This window comes from Manacus candei, unplaced genomic scaffold, assembly GCF_025592945.1.
Source record: "Manacus candei isolate 608988 ecotype Guabito, Panama unplaced genomic scaffold, ASM2559294v1 h1tg000057l, whole genome shotgun sequence".
Classification (NCBI taxonomy): Eukaryota; Metazoa; Chordata; class Aves; order Passeriformes; family Pipridae; genus Manacus; species Manacus candei.
In genome coordinates, this window is record NW_026138105.1 from 1,800,422 (window position 1) to 1,817,036 (window position 16,615).

Below are 16,615 nucleotides of genomic sequence, written 5' to 3' on the forward strand. Positions count from 1 at the left end.
GCTGAGAACAGGCTTTGAGGGCTGGATTGGTTCCACCTTAAAAACAGGGAAAAAGGCACCTGCACCAGGTCAGGGCTGTACAGGTGCTGGCTCAGGCAGTGCTGCCACTCACCTGTCTCCTCAGGCAGGAGCAGAAAGAGGCCTTGTTTCAAAAGGCAAGTACTGGCACATTGCAACACCGGCCGCCATTTCCTAGGTCTGCTGCAGGCAGTGCTTTGGGGCCAGGGAATGGTGGGAGGGATTCCCAGCTCTCCCAGGGAAACACAGCACACTGTGGGCCTGCTAAGGCAGGTTGTAGGAAAAGGCTTTCTGGGAGCACAGCTCCTACAGCCTGCCGGGGTCCTGGGGTCCCTCACTCTGTGAAGGTACCTGCCCTTTGTCACCTGGAACTCAGAAATGGGACTGGCTCCAACCCACCTTTTTTGCAAGAGGTGAGAAATTCAATCATTAATCTGAATTAGCCTCCCAGTAAACTTTCCTAGACTCAAGAATGCTTGAAAGCAATGGAGCTGCTCCACATCCACATGGGGAATGTGAGCTGCCCAAGTGCCTGTGTATGCTGTACTTACACTGGTGAAACAGGAACTTTAATGCAGTACCAAGGATGATTAATTCTCATTGTCTTGGGAGTAAATGATGAGAGGAAAGTAGAAATTTAGTAAAAAGCATGTTTAGAATAGCAGAGCACGGAGGGTGGGGCTTTGCTGTTTCATGAAGAGCTCTCACTTCCAGGTATCTAAAGATTTTATTATGGTACAGAGGAGGAATGGCTGGGCAGGGGCACTCTGGGATACATCCCAAACTGGAGGCTAGCAGCGTATCCCCATACCAATGGCCATGAATGTCCCAAACGTCCCACCGCTTTGCATCATCGTTTTGCCAACTCCACCCATCAGCTCTCGTCCTCTCATGCCAATCCTGAGACAAAGAAAACCAGGGAATTATACAGAAGCTGAAACCTGACACGTCACAGACAAGCAGCAGAAAACATGGGAGACAACCAGCTCATGGTTACAAATGAGCTAAATCAGCCCAAATCTGTGCAGTGGTACCTCTCCTACCCCCGACACTGTTTGTGGTGCCCTGTGCTTGAGCTACTGCTTCAGCTACTGTAGGGGCTCCTGAGTGACCCTCACCCATGGCCCATGTGTATTTTTTCCTGCAGTGGAACCCTCCTGCCATGCCACAGCAAGAACAGCTTTGCATCTTAGTGCCCCAAATACCCTTAATCTGGGAGAAAAAAAAATTGTGCTGTCCAAGTTTTTGACTTGCAAGAGAACAAAAAGAGTTGTCTGAACTATTGTATTGCCATCCTGTCTGGATGCAATGGCAGTGCCTTTAATGCCACCAACTTAAAATTAACTTCCTATTTACTACTGATTGTGTTTTTAATATGAGAGACACCTGAAAGGCGTAAAAGTGTCCAGAGGTGTTTCTGGTCTCCAGTTCTCACCTACCTGAGGTCTGACTGAAACAAAAAGAATTGTTCTGTCTCAAGAAGCTCTTGTAATATTTGGCTTTTAAGCACTGCAGTGACTTTAGGGTCTAAAGAATTTCATGCACTTGATTCTTAAAACATGAGATTTTCCCTCAGAAATGGTACAGCAGAACCACTATAACTGCTTCTTCTAAATCCCCAAAATCTGTATTTTCTGCCAGCATTGTGACACTTAGAAATACCCTCTGGGAACTCAGATCAGAAAAACATCAAACTTCCACTGGATTAGACTTCATGCCTTTTCGTCCTGTGTTTAATCACAGGTGAAAACCCTGGAACAGAAGGAGTTGTGCAAAGTATGAAAGAGCTGACTGCAGTGGTTCCTTCTCACAGGTGATGTGCAAAGCCAGTCAGCAGTGCCAGAGTGAACCCAGAGCAGTGAGTGTGGTGTTTCCATGCTGGTGAGCCCCAGGGAAGGTGGAATGTTGTCCCTCTCTGATGCACAGTGGGGCTGTGCCAGTGCCAGCCACGCTCTGCCCACACTCCTGAGCTCATACCTGGGGTCAGTAACTGCCCCCGTGCAAAGTGACCACAGTGCAGACACTGGGAGCCTGCAGAGCACCTTGGGAAGCTTCAGGGCGAGGAGAGGGCTGCACACACCATTCATCCAGCTCCCCCCAGAGCTGATCCTCCACAGCCTCAGCTTCCCAACAGGTGGTAGGAAAAGGTCTGTGGAACTGCAACCTCCTGGCATAGGGGTGACCCAGAGGTGACACTCTGCCAGGGCCAGACTCGCCTGGTGGATGCCAGGGCTGATCAGTGTGGCCAGTCTGGAGACCCTGACAAACTTCCACCCACGGACAGCACAGGCCCAGGCCCGATCCCTTCCCAGCCCCCCAGCAGCACCATTTCGCTCTGGCTGTCGCCCTGTCACCATCCGCCTGTGGCAGCATTTCCTCGGCGTACCTGAGGCAGGAGAACGTGCCGAACAGCGCCCCTGCAGCCATGCCCACGGCAAAGCCCATCATGAAACCCATCTTTATTCTGTCGAAGCAGCTGGGCTGCGACTGCCCGTACGGGCCCACGGTCACAGGCATCTAGAAAAGAAAGGACAAAACCCGCAGGCTTTACTGCTTTGTGCAACGGGCCTCCACACCCACCGCGGGCCGGCCCGGGCCCGGAGCTGCAGCGCTGTGCCGGCCCCCGGGCCTGACTCCCCGCCCGCCGTGCAGGAAGGCCGGGCAGGGACTGACGGCCCCGCTTCGCCCCCAACCAGCTCCTGCGAGCGCCGCGGGGCTGTCCCGGGGCCTCCCCTGTGCCGTCCCCCCGCGAGCAGCGCCCGCGGCCCGGCCCCGGGGGCACAGTGAACCCGCCCGCCCGGAACCCGAGGCCAGGGCGGGGGCTCGGGGCGGGGGCGCCCCGGGAGCGGCGGTGGCCGCTCCCCGCCGGGCCAGGAGCGCGGGGGTGGCCCGTGGGCCCGGCGGGGCTCCCCTCAGCGCCCCGGTACCTCGCTGGGCCGCTCCGCGCTCCGCCCGGCCCCGCTTCCGGCGCGCTCCTGACGGACCGGAACGGGCGGCCCCGTGCGCGGCCCCGCCCATGCGCGCGCCCGCCCGCCATGCTGCTGTGGCGGCGTCTGGCGGGGCTGGGGAGCGGCCGCGCCCCGCGGCGGCTCCGGACGGCACCGGGACAGGCACAGACACAGACACAGGCAGAGGGACCGGGACCGGGTAAGGCCGCGGTCAGGTAGACCCGCTGTCGGCGCAGGGGCGGCCCCGCCGCTCCCGCCCGTCCCTGACAGCAGCTCCCTCCGCTCTTCTCCCCTCAGGGCGAACCGGCGATGGCGACGGCGCCCTGCGGCCGCTCTACATGGACGTGCAGGCCACCACCCCGCTGGTACGGTCCGCGCCGAGCTCGGGCAGCGAGCGGGGCCCGCGCTCACGGCTCTTCCCGAGCGCTCGCCTGTGTCCCGGGCTGCGGGGAACAGCGACATCGGACACTGGCCGTGCCCGGCACGGGGACACCGACTGTACCCGCATACCGGCCGTGCCCCCACACCGGCCGTGCCCGGGGCCACGGGGCAGTCCGGGCGCCCCCGAGGCCGGAGCTCCGCCGGCAGCCCCGGGCGCGGGCGGGGCGGGAGCGCGGCGGGGCTCACACCGACCCTGCGGGAGTGGCGGCGGCTGCGAGCGGCAGCAGGAGGTTAATTCAACCAAAATACCAGCCTGCCATTTCTCTTGACACTTTAAGACCTTGTATTTCTTCTGCTCAGAAGAAAGGCCGTGTTGGATGGGACTTGGAATGCCCTGGCCTGGGGGAAGCTGCCCGTGCCCACGGCAGGAGGGCGGAACAAGATGAGCCTTCCGAGCAGTCTGTGGTTCTGTTTGCTCAGATGATCCCGTTCTGTGATCGCCTCAGTGCAGATCAGGGGCACAGAACACAATTGCCAGACACTGGTGTTGTCCATAACGTGTAATAACCTCACGTTTTTGAGATCTGGCCTGAGCTAAAGCAAGACACTGCGACAGAAGTGCTGATCCTGCAGTAGGGGGGCATGTCTAGAGGGGACAGAGATGCTTTTCCTTCTCTGTTTCTAAGGCTGGGTGTTTTGTGTCCTGCAGGATCCCAGAGTCCTGGACAGCATGCTCCCATACCTGACAGCCTACTATGGCAACCCCCACTCCAGGACCCACGCCTATGGCTGGGAGAGCGAGGCTGCCATGGAGAAGGCGAGGAGGGTGAGTCTTCATCTTCACAGTCATGGTTTTTCCTGCTGGCAAGGACATTCAATGTCAAAAGAACATCAAAAACAATGAAGGAAAAAAGCCTGTTCTCTGTGGGCTGGATTTATCAGCTTCTTCTTGGCTTTGCTTTAGTAGATTTCTTTCAAGAAAAAATAGAATCACAGAATATCTGGAGTTGGAAGGGACCCACGAGGATCATTGAGTCCAACTCCTGGCCCTGCACAGGACCATCCCCAAGAGTCACACCCTGTCCCTGAGAGCATTGTCCAAACCCTCCTGGAGCTCTGGCAGCCTTGGGGCCGTGCCCACTGCCCTGGGGAGCCTGTTCAGTGCCCAACCACCCTCAGGGCGAGGAACCTTTTCCTGAGATCCAACCTGAGCCTGCCCTGGCACAGCTCCAGCCGTTCCCTCAGGCCCTCTCAGTGGTCACAGAGCAGAGGTCGGTGCTGCCCCTCCGCTGCTGCTCGTGGGGAAGCTGCAGAACCCCAGGGAGGTCTGATCTCAGTCTCCTCCAGCTGAACAAGCCAAGTGCCCTCTGCTGCTCCTCATGGCCCCTCAAGGCCCTTCACCATCTTTGTAGCCTCCTCTGCATGTGCTCTTTAATGGCCTTATATCCACATATGGAGGCCCCTCAACCTGCCCCAGGACTTGAGGCTGCCCCAGAGCAGGACAGACCCCCCTCACCCTGCTGGGCCTGATGCCCCCCAGGACAGGGCTGGCCTTTGGGGCTGCCAGGGCACTGCTGGCTCCTGCTCCACCTGCCTCAGCCCAAACCTCCGACCCCTTTCCCAGAGCCTCTCATTCCCACTGTGTCCGTACATCCGGGGTTGTCCCGTCCCAGCACTTGCCCTAACAGTGAGATTAGAGCAGCTGAAGTGGCAGAACCCAAAACTTTAGACAAAGATACCTCAGGAATTTTGGTTTCCTGGGGTCACAAGCGTGATGCTGCAGTGATTGGGCTACTCCATATTTTATCATTCTCCTAATCTTAGTGTGGGTCTTTGTAATTTTTTTTTAAGTATTGTGTAATGGGCTTTTGTCTACTTTTTATCTCTTTTATGACAGGCTACTCCTTAATACTACTTCTGTAATGACCAGCTGTAATCCCTTTGAGGCTCGAGGGGCTTTTCTTGAAAACATTTTGCTTGTATTTTGCTGTGGTGGATTCACTGTATATTTTCTTAACAAATCGACATTATATTTCTTTTTAAACAGCAAGTTGCAGATTTAATAGGAGCTGATTCACGGGAAATTATATTTACCAGTGGTGCAACAGAATCTAATAATATGGCAATTAAGGTAAAAGGTTTATACTGATAGTTATTTATGATGTTAAAATTATGCTCTTAAGAACTGTATGCATCTTTGAACAGTTTAAATGTTAATATGTTGGAGTAGGTAGCAAATATTTGCATTCCTGGATTTACTCCTTGTGATCCTCTGCTACAACTTGGAGGAAATACATGGAATTTTTTAGTGCACAGGATGTGTTTTTGAGTGTAAAATATTCAATGTTTATCTTACATGCACCAAATACAACATTTCTCCTTATGTAATTAAAATCTTTATCGTGAAATACAGTGGACATGCTGATTAGGAACTTTTTTCTGATGAAGACTGGGTTGTGTTTTAACCCTTAGTATGTGGTTGTTCAGACTTGTCAGTGTATGTGACTCCACATAAAATGTTTTTTAAAAAGTATTTTGATTAATGACATCTGTAACTTCTGTCAGTTAACATTGTCACAGGTTTTTTGAGAAACGAGTTGCTTTGAAAAATGGGTGCTGGTGGAGACATAGTGTGGATTATGTGTCAGTACCTTTTACATTCATGACTTTGAGTCAGACAGGAAAGATTGAAATGAATGATATCAAAGTATTGATTTCTTGTTTCCAGTCATGGCTTTCTTCAGTGGTCTAATGGCCAATTTCTTGTTCACGGATTGTGCCTGACAGGGTGTTGCAAGGTTCTATAAATCCAGGAAAAAGCACATAATTACTACACAAACAGAGCACAAGTGTGTGTTGGATTCCTGTCGTTCCTTGGAGACAGAAGGTTTTCGGATCACCTATCTACCTGTTAAAAACAATGGGCTCATAGATTTGAAGGTAAGTTGTTACTGACAGACAGAAACTGAAAATAGAAGTTGTTTTTCCTTCAAATTGATGCTTAAGAGGACCTTGTGTCCTTTGTGACCTGTTAGTCACAACTTCTGTCCCTCTGAATCTTTCACCAGGAGCTGGAGGCTGCATTCCAGCCAGACACAAGTTTGGTTTCTGTAATGACTGTGAATAATGAAATAGGAGTAAAGCAGCCAATTCACGACATTGGTAAGTACTGTGTAGCTTTCAGATGCCAGCTGAAGTTGCTTCTGCTTCATTTTAGTTGATAATTTCATCCCCAAGTGGTACTGATGCAAAAGATTAGGTGTAATATACTTAAGGAATAAATAATAATTTAAGTATTTAAAAAGAAAAATATAATGTAAATAAATAAATCTGCTGTCCCAAATAAAAACTGATTTTAAAAGGGAAATGAGAATGAAATTCACTGCTTTTACAGTGAGCACTACAGCAATTATAGCCTTGAACAGATCAACTGCAGTGTTTCTAGTTTCATTCTGAAATGTATGATGGATGAAAAAATTGCACAGAATAACTGGCCAGATTAAGTCTGTGTACTATAACAGTTTATTGAGCACTTGTAGTGTTTAAGAGGAGAAATGTGTAGGATTTCAGGTGGGAGAGGGTGGTGATCCCCACCCTCCCCCCGTATTGCCATACACAGTCATGAACCGTTGGTTTGGAGGCCAAAAGGCTGCTGAAGAGCCAGGTTTCTGGAACAGGAGGCAGGGAGAGGGTGAACCAGGCTCTGAGCAGGCAGATGGAGTGACAGGGACCTCGGAGCAGTTGAAGGGAGACCCTGGAGAACCAGGGTTGTTGGAGCAGGGAGGGTGAACAGGTGCCTGCCCAGCCTGGATGCCACGGTGAGTTGGTGATGAGGTTTCCCCATGACAGTGACAAAACATACACCCCCCCTTCTGTCCTGGTTTAACTCCAGGCAGCCCCCAAGCCCCAGCAGCTGCTCACTCATTCTAGATAGGATTAGAAGGGTAAAGGCCAGAGAACTCATGGGTTGAGATAAGGACAGTGTAATAGGGAAAGCAAAAGCCATCACACAAGCAAAGCAAAACAAAGAATTAATTCCCTGCTTCCCACAGTTGGGCAGGTGTTCAGCACCTCCAGGAGAGCCTCATCCCATGTAACAGTGACTTGGGAAGAGAAACACCATCACTCTAAATGTCCCCCCCTTCCTCCTTCTTCCCCCCAGCTTTATATACTGATGCATATGGTCTGGAATATCTCTTGGGGTCAGTTTGGGTCCTTGGCTGTGTCCCCTCCCACATCCCCCCAGCTGCCTCTCCAGTGTGGCAGTATGAGAAGCAGAGAAGACCTTGGCTCTGTGTAGGCCCTGCTCAGCAGTAACAACATCACTATATTATTGACCTTGTTTTCAGCACAAAACACAGCCCCATCCCAGCCACTCTGAAGAAAGCTAACTCTACCAAAACCAGCACACCTTCATATTCAAGATGTTTCTGTTTCTGGACAGTATCTTGGCTGTGGCTCTGCCCTGGGGTTCGTACTGTATAGGGTATTGTTTTCTCAGGCTGTGCCAGATATCTTGTGCAGCTGGTTTTCCTCTTGTAGCTGCTGCATTTATTTTTTTCTTCATTAAGCTCAAAGCAGCATTTCCCCCAAGGCTTTTCAAGGTTCTCTTTCTTCCTTGACAACCCTTTGACCATCAGTGAATTGTGTATAGGCCTGAGGACTCTTGTTTTCCTGCTGTGCTTACATTGTCAAGGCCATTGCTGTCCCATGCTAAAACACCAGGGATGGCTGGTGCCAGCTGCAGTTCCCACGGGATGTTCTCACAACACCTTGGTAGCAGGTCCCACAGGCCAGGCCTGGGCCTTGCAGAGGGAACCTGAGGCCCTGTTAGTGTGAGGCCTGGAGCCTGATATTGCTGATCTGCTGAAACACAGGAGGACAACTTACCCTGTAAAAAGGATCGTGTTGAACCTCCTGTGCAGAGGAGAGGTCTGGGGTGCAGCTGTGCTAGGTGTGGCTTCTGGGGAAGATGAGTTGTGATGTTTTTGATGACAGAAGTAAATAATATTGAAGTTCACTGCCCATGAACAATGTGTTATTTTGTTCCTCAGTGTATTTTAGGTCTGGATGTGAAAACATTGGTGACAGGCTGAGGTGGTAATAATGACCATATGTGAGGACTAGTGACAATTCTGAGAACATTTTCAAGGCTGAGTGTTGCAAAACTTGGAGAGTAGAGGAAAGGGCATAAAAATACTTGGCAAATATAAATGTGAAAGTAAAGCTAGCTTGTACTGGACTGGTGTTGAGAAGAAAAAGAATTAAGAAAAAACCAATTCTGTCCAACTGTGGAGTCATCTCTATGTGGAAACTTAGATGTCTCATGCAACCATTTGTTCTTAAACTTGGTAGGTGTGAGTTTGGAAACAATCTCACTTCTTAACAGCAGTAGACTTTTTAACTTCTCAGCTGAAGCAATTCACCACAGTCTTGCCTGCATAAACCTGTACCAAAGCATCAGCTACAGTGGCCCCTGCACAGCTTTAGCCACTTCACTGTAAAAGAAACATCACAGTCCCCATTTCTTCCTTTGTCACCTCAGAACTGGTCCCTCCTGTTGGTTTAGATTCACTGGTGCTTTAGATCCATTGTTGGAATCCTTGGGATCATGGCAATCAGACAGGGTAACGTGGGTTTGCCTTGGTGTCTTTGTTACAGGTGAGATCTGCCGGGAGCGGAAGGTTTTCTTCCACACGGATGCTGCACAAGCAATTGGTAAAATTCCTATGGATGTCAACGACATGAAAATTGATCTGATGAGCATCAGTGGCCATAAAATTTATGGGCCAAAAGGTACTCACTGAAGTGCTCTATAGGGAATTGTTTCCATGCCTAACTTAAGCTAACTGCACAAGGTGTGCAGTCGAAGCTGTTTGTCATGGTGACAGTTACTTAAGCTATAGAAAACTGTTCTAAGGCTGGTGTTGGATGGGCTCTGGAGCAGCTCAGGCACTGCCGCCAGCTTAGAGCTGCAGCCAGTGGATCTCCAGGGCTGATGGGTTGGGGTGGTTTCACCGAAGAAGGAACTGTGGTGTCTAATGGTGGCAGCATTGGAGCAGTGCCTTGTCAGGAGCTTGGTGTGAGGCAGAACTGATGCTGAAATGGTTGAACTGAAATCACTGGGTTTTAGAGCAAAGTTCAGACACAAATGTTACTTGCAATGAGGAGACCAAAAGATAACTGGAAAGTTTAAATTCTTAGTGATTTTGGTTGTTTTCTGCTTCCAGTGGCTTCTTTCCCACAACTCCATTTGTGCATCTTCTTTGCAGAATGGGGTTTAAAATCCAACTGTGGATTTTCTAGTTGACTCACAAATACTAAAAGTCCAGGTATTATTACTGTCACAGTCCATTTAGTTTGTGACAGTGGGTGTAGAGAGCCAGGAATCAGGTTTGCTGTATTCTCTCTCTTCAGAAACTAAAGGCAAAATTTTGCAGGATGTCTTTTTTTTCTGTGCAAGCTCTCCTGAGAGCTGAAGACAGTCCTTGTCCAGAGATAATAAGTTCTCAACCAGTAGCTTTGGACTAATGACAGACATAAATTTTCACAACTTATTATGGTTGTAATTTGCAGCTTTTCTTCCCGTGTGACAGTCACTCATTAGGAGTACCAGGGCACACAAAGACATGAAAATTGGGTTTCTAGGCAAGGAGAGGGTGAGATTGACTGGCTGTCAAAACTGGCTCATCTCATCTGCCCACTGCAAATTGCTACCACTGATGAGTCTTCCTAATGAGAAGAAAGGGAGAGAACTCCTGGGACTGGTGTGGGCCTGGTAATCCAGGGAAAGGAGTTGGAAGTCAATAAGGGAACTTTATCAATGAATGAAATATCTGCACATAAAAACTTCATTGCAAGGGGATGAACTTCAGCTGTGCATGGGAATTGTGGAAAGAAAGGGAAGTGATGAGTCCCTGGGTGGCTGAAGCACAGTGGAAAAGCTGAGCTCCCGTGGCTGAAGCTCTGGGAGCCTGAACGTGAGCAGTGGGAACAAACACCATTTTCTAGAAAATAATACAATTCTGTACTCATTTACTACATTTTTCTCCAGTTAAGTGTCCAAATGTGTGTTTGCTTTGGAAATAAGGAATGTGACCAAACCTGGGAGTCCCTGTCTGTCCATAATTTCAGAGCTGTGGGCACATGGTAAACCAGCTTTCCTTGTTTCCAAGGGGTCGGTGCTCTGTACGTTCGCCGCCGACCGCGCGTCAGGCTGGAGCCCCTGCAGAGTGGGGGAGGCCAGGAGAGGGGACTGCGCTCTGGGACTGTGCCCACCCCTCTGGCAGTGGGGCTGGGAGCAGCCTGTGAGGTGGCACAGCAGGAGATGGAGGTATGTGTGAGAAGGTTCTTGTCCTGGGTTCCAGAAGATAATATAACAGCACCGCTTAGGGCTTGGATTCCTTAGGTCTTCTTGTGTCCATGTGCCTGAACTAAATTTGCTTCTCATGCTTTGACTTTAAATGAACTTAATGTTTTGACAACTTCAAGGGTGTTTTTGGGTAATTGGAAGTTCTCTCTAAGGTTTCTTTTTTCTTGAAAAACAAAAAAGGTGACAGTTTTAGTAAAATACAGCTTTATGTGCTTTTACTCACTTCACACGTGTATTAGCAGCATCTCTGAAATGAGTAAGTCATGTTTATAATGTATATTGAAAAAATAAGCCTTCCTAGTCCATTACTGTACCTATTATGTGTATGTAAGTTCAAGTTCTCTGGAGCTTTGCAACAAAGAATTTATTTTCTTTTTTCCTAGCTTGGACAGTAAAGTTTATTTGCTAGGTCTGGTGTCTGAGCCTCTGTGGGCTGCTGCGTTGGTTTGTGGGCACCAATGCCTTCCTTACAGCTGGAATGTAAAAATCCTTAAATACAGTGCCAGTGGAATGCATGGGCCAGATATCTGCACATGTAGGATCAAGCTTCTTCCCAGGAGACAGGCAGAATTCCATCTGAATCTGAGCTGGGTGGTTATGGAAACTGAGGCTAGAGAGCCTGCAGAGTCCAAATTCTGCACGAGCCTCAGATCTGGATTCTCTTCTTTGCCTGGCTGAGTCCTGGCATTTCTAAATCAACTGATAGCCTGGTTTTCTTCTAAAGCTTTTCCAAGTGTGCAAACAAGCATGAATTGTGTCGTGTTCTTGTGGCTGTTCTGTGTGCCAGGGCTGATCCCTTCCTGCTCTCTTGGTGCAAGTGACCTCATTTTTCAGTGTAGAACAAGACGCTGCACGTGGGCAGTTCACTGTGCAGGTTACTGCTGGCAAAAGCTGAGCTCGCAGTAGTTTGTGAGTCCATGTCTCTGGTACAGTTGGAGAGCTGGGAAATAAGGAGCACTTGCCATAATAGGTGCCCTTTCTTGTGGTGCAAAATGCATCATATTGTGCATTGCCTAACTTGTCTTTAAACACAACTCTGTGCTTTTATGAAAGGCAGTTTGGCAGCTTGTGTATGTAGATCTTTCTGCATGGTTTGTGACCCCTTTGAAGACTGAGCTAGCTAGGAGCCAGGTGGTTATTCTCTTTTGAAACAGTCACCAGGGCAGGCAAAGTTTGTCAGTTCAAGTTTCAGCTGTGATTTTTCCCGTCTGGCCAACCCCAGTTACTCAAGGCTGCTCACAGTTGGTGACACGAAGCAGTTTGAGTGAGGTCAGGATGTACACTTTCTTACTTGGGTCTCCTCTGGTTTCTCTGGTTTCTCTGTCAGTATGACCATAAGCGAATCTCACAACTGGCAGAACGACTGGTGACCAAAATAATGAGTGAAGTTCCCGACGTGGTGATGAACGGAGACCGGGAGCACCGCTACCCAGGTAACGAGCCCTCCGAGCTGCCCGGGGCCTCGGGGCTGAGCCTGTGCCTGAAGAATGCCCTTGAGCCACACATGATGCAGGTCCTGCCATGCAGGGGAGGATTTGCCAGAGATGTCAGTTGATGTATTTTTTTTCTATTTAATTTATTTTTATGTAGGATGCATCAATTTATCTTTTGCATATGTGGAAGGAGAGAGTCTTCTGATGGCTCTGAAAGATGTGGCTCTGTCTTCAGGAAGGTAGGTGGAATGTATGGGAAGGGTAGCAGTATGTTTTGGAGAGAAAATAGCATCTGCTAATGGAGGTAAAGACTAAGGAGTGGTCTCTTCTGTGCCCCTTTTTTGCATATTCAGTTAATGAGTCAGCCTGGCACTGATTGCATTCTAAGGTGGTATTTAAGGGGCATATTTCTACTGAAGGTCAAATTTACTCATCCTGAAAGAAAAAAACCAAATAAAACCACAAACAAAACCAAACCAAAACTAAAACAAAATCCAAACAAACTCCAACCCCCACCCCACAAAAACCAAGCTACAAATTCGTACCTGCCAACCCCAGCCTTGCAGACTGGTTACCTGTGATCTGAGTAGCCTTGGCTTGTACTGGTGGTACTGTTATTCTAAAGGCCACCAGCATTTGAGCAGCTTCTGTCCTTCAGCAGGATTTAACTGCAATCTCTTGAGGCTGGGCAAGTATCTGAGTTAAATCAGATCACAGTCCCTGTGTTAAATGCAGCAGCAGAAAGGAAACTGCACATGCTTTTCTGGAGCTCTGCTGACTACAGGAGTGATGAGTAACATTTCTGTTACCAAGACACTCCTGATGTTTATGATGAAAGGAATGGAGTGTGAGGATGCCCCTTCCTTCCCTCACCTTTGAGAACAAAGCAGTCAGCATATCCTAATTAGAAACAGGTTGGCATGATGAACAGGGAGAACAAGTCTTCACATGACTGTGTCTGACTTGTGTCACGTGAAGATCTCTTCTGAGTTTCTGCTCTGTGCACCAGGGAGCTGTAAATAGCTCTGATTTGTGCTGCATGTGGCTACCTGTTAAAACTGAGTCCCAGGACATAACCAGTTTTCCCTACTGCTTCAAGGTGAAAGTTTTCTCTACTGGCAGCTGTAACTGGATCATCTTGCTCTGGATTCCTCTGTGCCCTGCTTTTCATTTATTTGTTCTGCTGCCAAACAGCAGCTTGTGAAGTCTTTCTTTTTCATTATGTTCCCGGTGTGTTACCTTCTCTGGATAGTTCTGTCTTGGCTCCTTTGTCTTTTTTTCCACAGCCTTTACTTCAGCTACCTCCTAATCTGCATTCCCCATGTCTCTGTGTGGCATTATGTTCATTCTTGCTGCGTTATCTGTGTTCTCTCTCCTTACCTTATGCTCCTAATTTATTACCCCCATTTCCCTTTAATGCCTGCCCCTTCTATTCTTTTTTCTTCATCAATAGAAATATCACTTTTCTTGCCTGCATTCATGGTGGTTTCTAAGAGGCTGGGGAAGCTGATACAGGTTGTTGTAAAGAGTCATAGTCATAAGAAACATCTGTAAGCGACCTGTTCTTTGTTGGAGGAGATTAGTGCAGTGTTACTTCAGTGTAGCACCTGCCTGTGAACAGAAGTGTGACATTTCCCTGCCTTCCCTTTCCCAGTGCTTGCACCTCAGCCTCTCTGGAGCCTTCCTATGTTCTGCGGGCGATCGGAACAGACGAAGACTTGGCTCACTCGTCCATAAGGTGTGTGCTCTGCCCTGATGTTTCCACATGTTCTTCTCTTCTGATAAAGGTCGGTGGTGGATTTGTTCCACCCCTCCACATGCACACTATTCTGGTCCTTAATGGTTTTCCTTTGGTTTAGGTTTGGCATTGGTCGCTTCACTACAGAAGAAGAAGTGGATTATACAGTGCAGAAGTGCATACAGCACGTGAAGAGGCTGAGGGAAATGAGGTGAGCCATCCTTACTGGACACAAGGACTTCTTAGGGGTCATAATCATGGGAAGAGTTGGATTTAGTTCAAAGTAATGGTCTGCTTCAAAAATCTGGTGGTGTTTCTGTAAATCAGCAGTGTCCCCAGAGTGCGTGATGGGCCTGATTTTAACAGTAGAGACTCATTTTTAAGGAAACAAACCTGAAATCAAACCTTTTCACAGATCCTGCCTTTGTCAGAGAAAGAATACAAGTAGGGCAAGCATGTAGGGCAGTACCTAGAAGGTTCTAATGCAGAGATGGTATTACTGAGTTAATGTAAAAGTTGGTTTATTCTGGTGCAACGGGAAGAGTCGTGACTCATCTGACAGTGAAAATGTGAGGGCTCAGTCTGGGCAAAGAGATACCTCCTGATTTCTTGTGTTATTGATCAAATTGTCTGGTTATTGTTGTTGATGATGTTCTGTGCATTTTAGGTAGCCCTTATTTTTCTCCTTTCTTTACAGCCCCCTCTGGGAAATGGTGCAGGATGGAATTGACCTCAAAAGCATTAAGTGGACTCAGCACTGAGAAAACATCACTATCCATGGACTAGATGTGGATTAAAATGTATTTTTCTGTACATTCTTGAGCAAATTATGCAGCACTTCTGTTTTCTGACACTTGCAATTTGATGGGAGAACTGTGTTTTCTGATCACAAAGTCTAAGAAGCCAAAAATGAAACTAGTCTTTATCATGGAGAAAGGCAGGCTGATCCAACACCCATTGCATTCCCATTGACACACAGAAGTTTATGCTAAAATGCAATTTATTTGGAAATGTATTTTCTGAGAAGATTAAATCAGCAGGTTCCTCTTGGGCCAATGTAATCCTGGCACGAGGTTGTTGCTTCTCAGTGTAACTCATCTCAAGTCGTTGTTGTGTTTGCAGCGCAGACCTGGTGCCAGTTTGCAGTGGTTGAGGTGGGTGTCCTGCACAGCAGTTGGGCTTTGCCTCTCTTTGTCTTGTACTGCTGTAAGCTCTAGATAGGAAGATGCTTGGCATCTCTAGAGGAAAGGGATGTCTCAGTGTGGCTATGTGCCTTCACAGATAAGTTTTATGTGCAGTTAAGAACAATTTTTTTCTGAAATTGAGTATTTTTGGCTCTTTTTCCTGGGTTTTATCTTTTTTTTGTGTGTGTGTACATTAATCCAAAAGATCCTTCTGTGTTCCAGAGTTTATGATGCAATCATGATGCACTTTGCTGTCCCCTCCATTGGTTTTTTCCCATGCAATTTTACCTAAGTAAAGGAAGAATTCTGACCTGACTGGGGGAGGGGATGGGCAGGATCTGTCAGCTTCGGTGGCAGCACCAGTTTGGTGGGAGCACCAGTGGTGGAGGTGGTGGGGAGAGCAGACACGGTGCAATGTCTGAAGTCTGAGTTTTGTGGGGTTTTTGTTGTTTTTTTTCTCCCCTTGTCATGAGACCTTTGATGTTACTTGGTTTGCCTGTGGGCCCTTGGCTTCTGTCAGTGCAGGGAGTTGTGCCCAGCTGAGCCTGTATATTTTGTCTGGAGATAAGAACAGATGGCTTTGGAGTTTCTCTGTCTCACAGACTGTACTGCCTGACTGAAGACTGGCATGGGAAACCATTCCCTGCACATGCTGGGGGAGGTGTCTGTTAAAAAGGGTTTGAGGAGATTAATTCATAGCAGTGTTTCTCCTTTCTTACCTTTGGTGATCTTTCCAGTAGGAAACTGAAGCCTGTATGACAAAGTGCCTTTCTTTCAGTGCATAAGCAGACAGCTCTCCAATGAGTTGTGCTGATGATGGATGCTGTGTTAGCTGCTGAATTTGATATACCCATAGACAGTAACTTCTCTTTGGGATGGAATCTACCTCGAGGATCAACTGTGTCGTGTAAAAGCCAAAGCTGAGTCTCACAAGGTGGATTGTGTTACAGAAGCTTGTGCATTTTTTTGTTACTAAGGACAGATTTAGTTGTTTGTAATGGAAAGCTAATCCTCAGTTGTTCTATTTGAAATTATTAGGTTTAGCAGTTTTACTGTTGTAGTGCTGGCACCTTATATTTCATCACAACATTTTTAAAATACCGTATGCATAAGTAGGTTTTAGCAGTGTTGTATGGGCTCTGTTTTATCCTTGGGCCATATATATTTTCTGGATTAAGCATGTGATAACGCTTTCCCAGCATGTTTTAGAACTGTATGTTTATGAAATGTTCTTTGTCTTTCAAGAATGATAAAAAATTATAGGTAAGACTTAAAGTTGGCTACTGTCAGTCTTTTCGGATCCGCCTTTCTGGGTGAACCTTGCAGCACCACCAGTAAGTTGCTAAATTGCAGCTTTCATTGGGGAACAGGGAAAGATAAACTCCTGACTTTCTGCAAACACTGATGGAAGTTCGCTGTCATCAAGATTACATTTGACTTTTGAAGAGTCATTCTTCTCAAACTCTGTGCCTGATCAGGGCTAATTTTTTTTAAAACTCAAATAGCTTAAACTGTGATTATTTTGAGAAAAGAGAGCCCCA

At 47.9% G+C, this 16,615-nt stretch overlaps 2 protein-coding genes across 2 annotated transcripts; one reads left to right on the plus strand and one right to left on the minus strand.

The window, feature by feature from the left end:
* Window positions 1-726: 726 nt before the first annotated feature.
* On the minus strand, window positions 727-3,003 carry ROMO1 (reactive oxygen species modulator 1). Its single transcript, XM_051803327.1, has 3 exons — window positions 2,946-3,003; window positions 2,405-2,535; window positions 727-918 (listed from the first exon to the last, which is right to left on the minus strand). Exons 2-3 carry the CDS (start codon window positions 2,533-2,535, stop codon window positions 810-812), a joined length of 240 nt encoding a protein of 79 aa, XP_051659287.1. The 5' UTR covers window positions 2,946-3,003; the 3' UTR covers window positions 727-809.
* Window positions 3,004-3,013: 10 nt separating this feature from the next.
* NFS1 (NFS1 cysteine desulfurase) lies at window positions 3,014-16,349 on the plus strand. Its single transcript, XM_051803321.1, has 13 exons — window positions 3,014-3,165; window positions 3,264-3,331; window positions 4,057-4,173; window positions 5,395-5,478; window positions 6,135-6,287; window positions 6,416-6,509; window positions 9,009-9,143; window positions 10,523-10,680; window positions 12,047-12,152; window positions 12,310-12,391; window positions 13,807-13,890; window positions 14,012-14,101; window positions 14,588-16,349. Exons 1-13 carry the CDS (start codon window positions 3,054-3,056, stop codon window positions 14,649-14,651), a joined length of 1,347 nt encoding a protein of 448 aa, XP_051659281.1. The 5' UTR covers window positions 3,014-3,053; the 3' UTR covers window positions 14,652-16,349.
* The last annotated feature ends 266 nt before the right edge of the window (window positions 16,350-16,615 follow it).

What these genes read in the sequence shown, in the direction of transcription:
- ROMO1 (XM_051803327.1), bottom strand. Translation starts at nt 2,535, where the DNA reads ATGCCTGTGACCGTGGGCCCGTACGGGCAGTCGCAGCCCAGCTGCTTC. An exon ending in GGCACGTTCTCCTGCCTCAG is followed by an intron (nt 919 to 2,404) that starts GTACGCCGAGGA and finishes TCTTTGTCTCAG; the next exon opens with GATTGGCATGAGAGGACGAG.
- NFS1 (XM_051803321.1), top strand. Translation starts at nt 3,054, where the DNA reads ATGCTGCTGTGGCGGCGTCTGGCGGGGCTGGGGAGCGGCCGCGCCCCG. An exon ending in CCATGGAGAAGGCGAGGAGG is followed by an intron (nt 4,174 to 5,394) that starts GTGAGTCTTCAT and finishes CTTTTTAAACAG; the next exon opens with CAAGTTGCAGATTTAATAGG. An exon ending in TAAAATTTATGGGCCAAAAG is followed by an intron (nt 9,144 to 10,522) that starts GTACTCACTGAA and finishes CTTGTTTCCAAG; the next exon opens with GGGTCGGTGCTCTGTACGTT.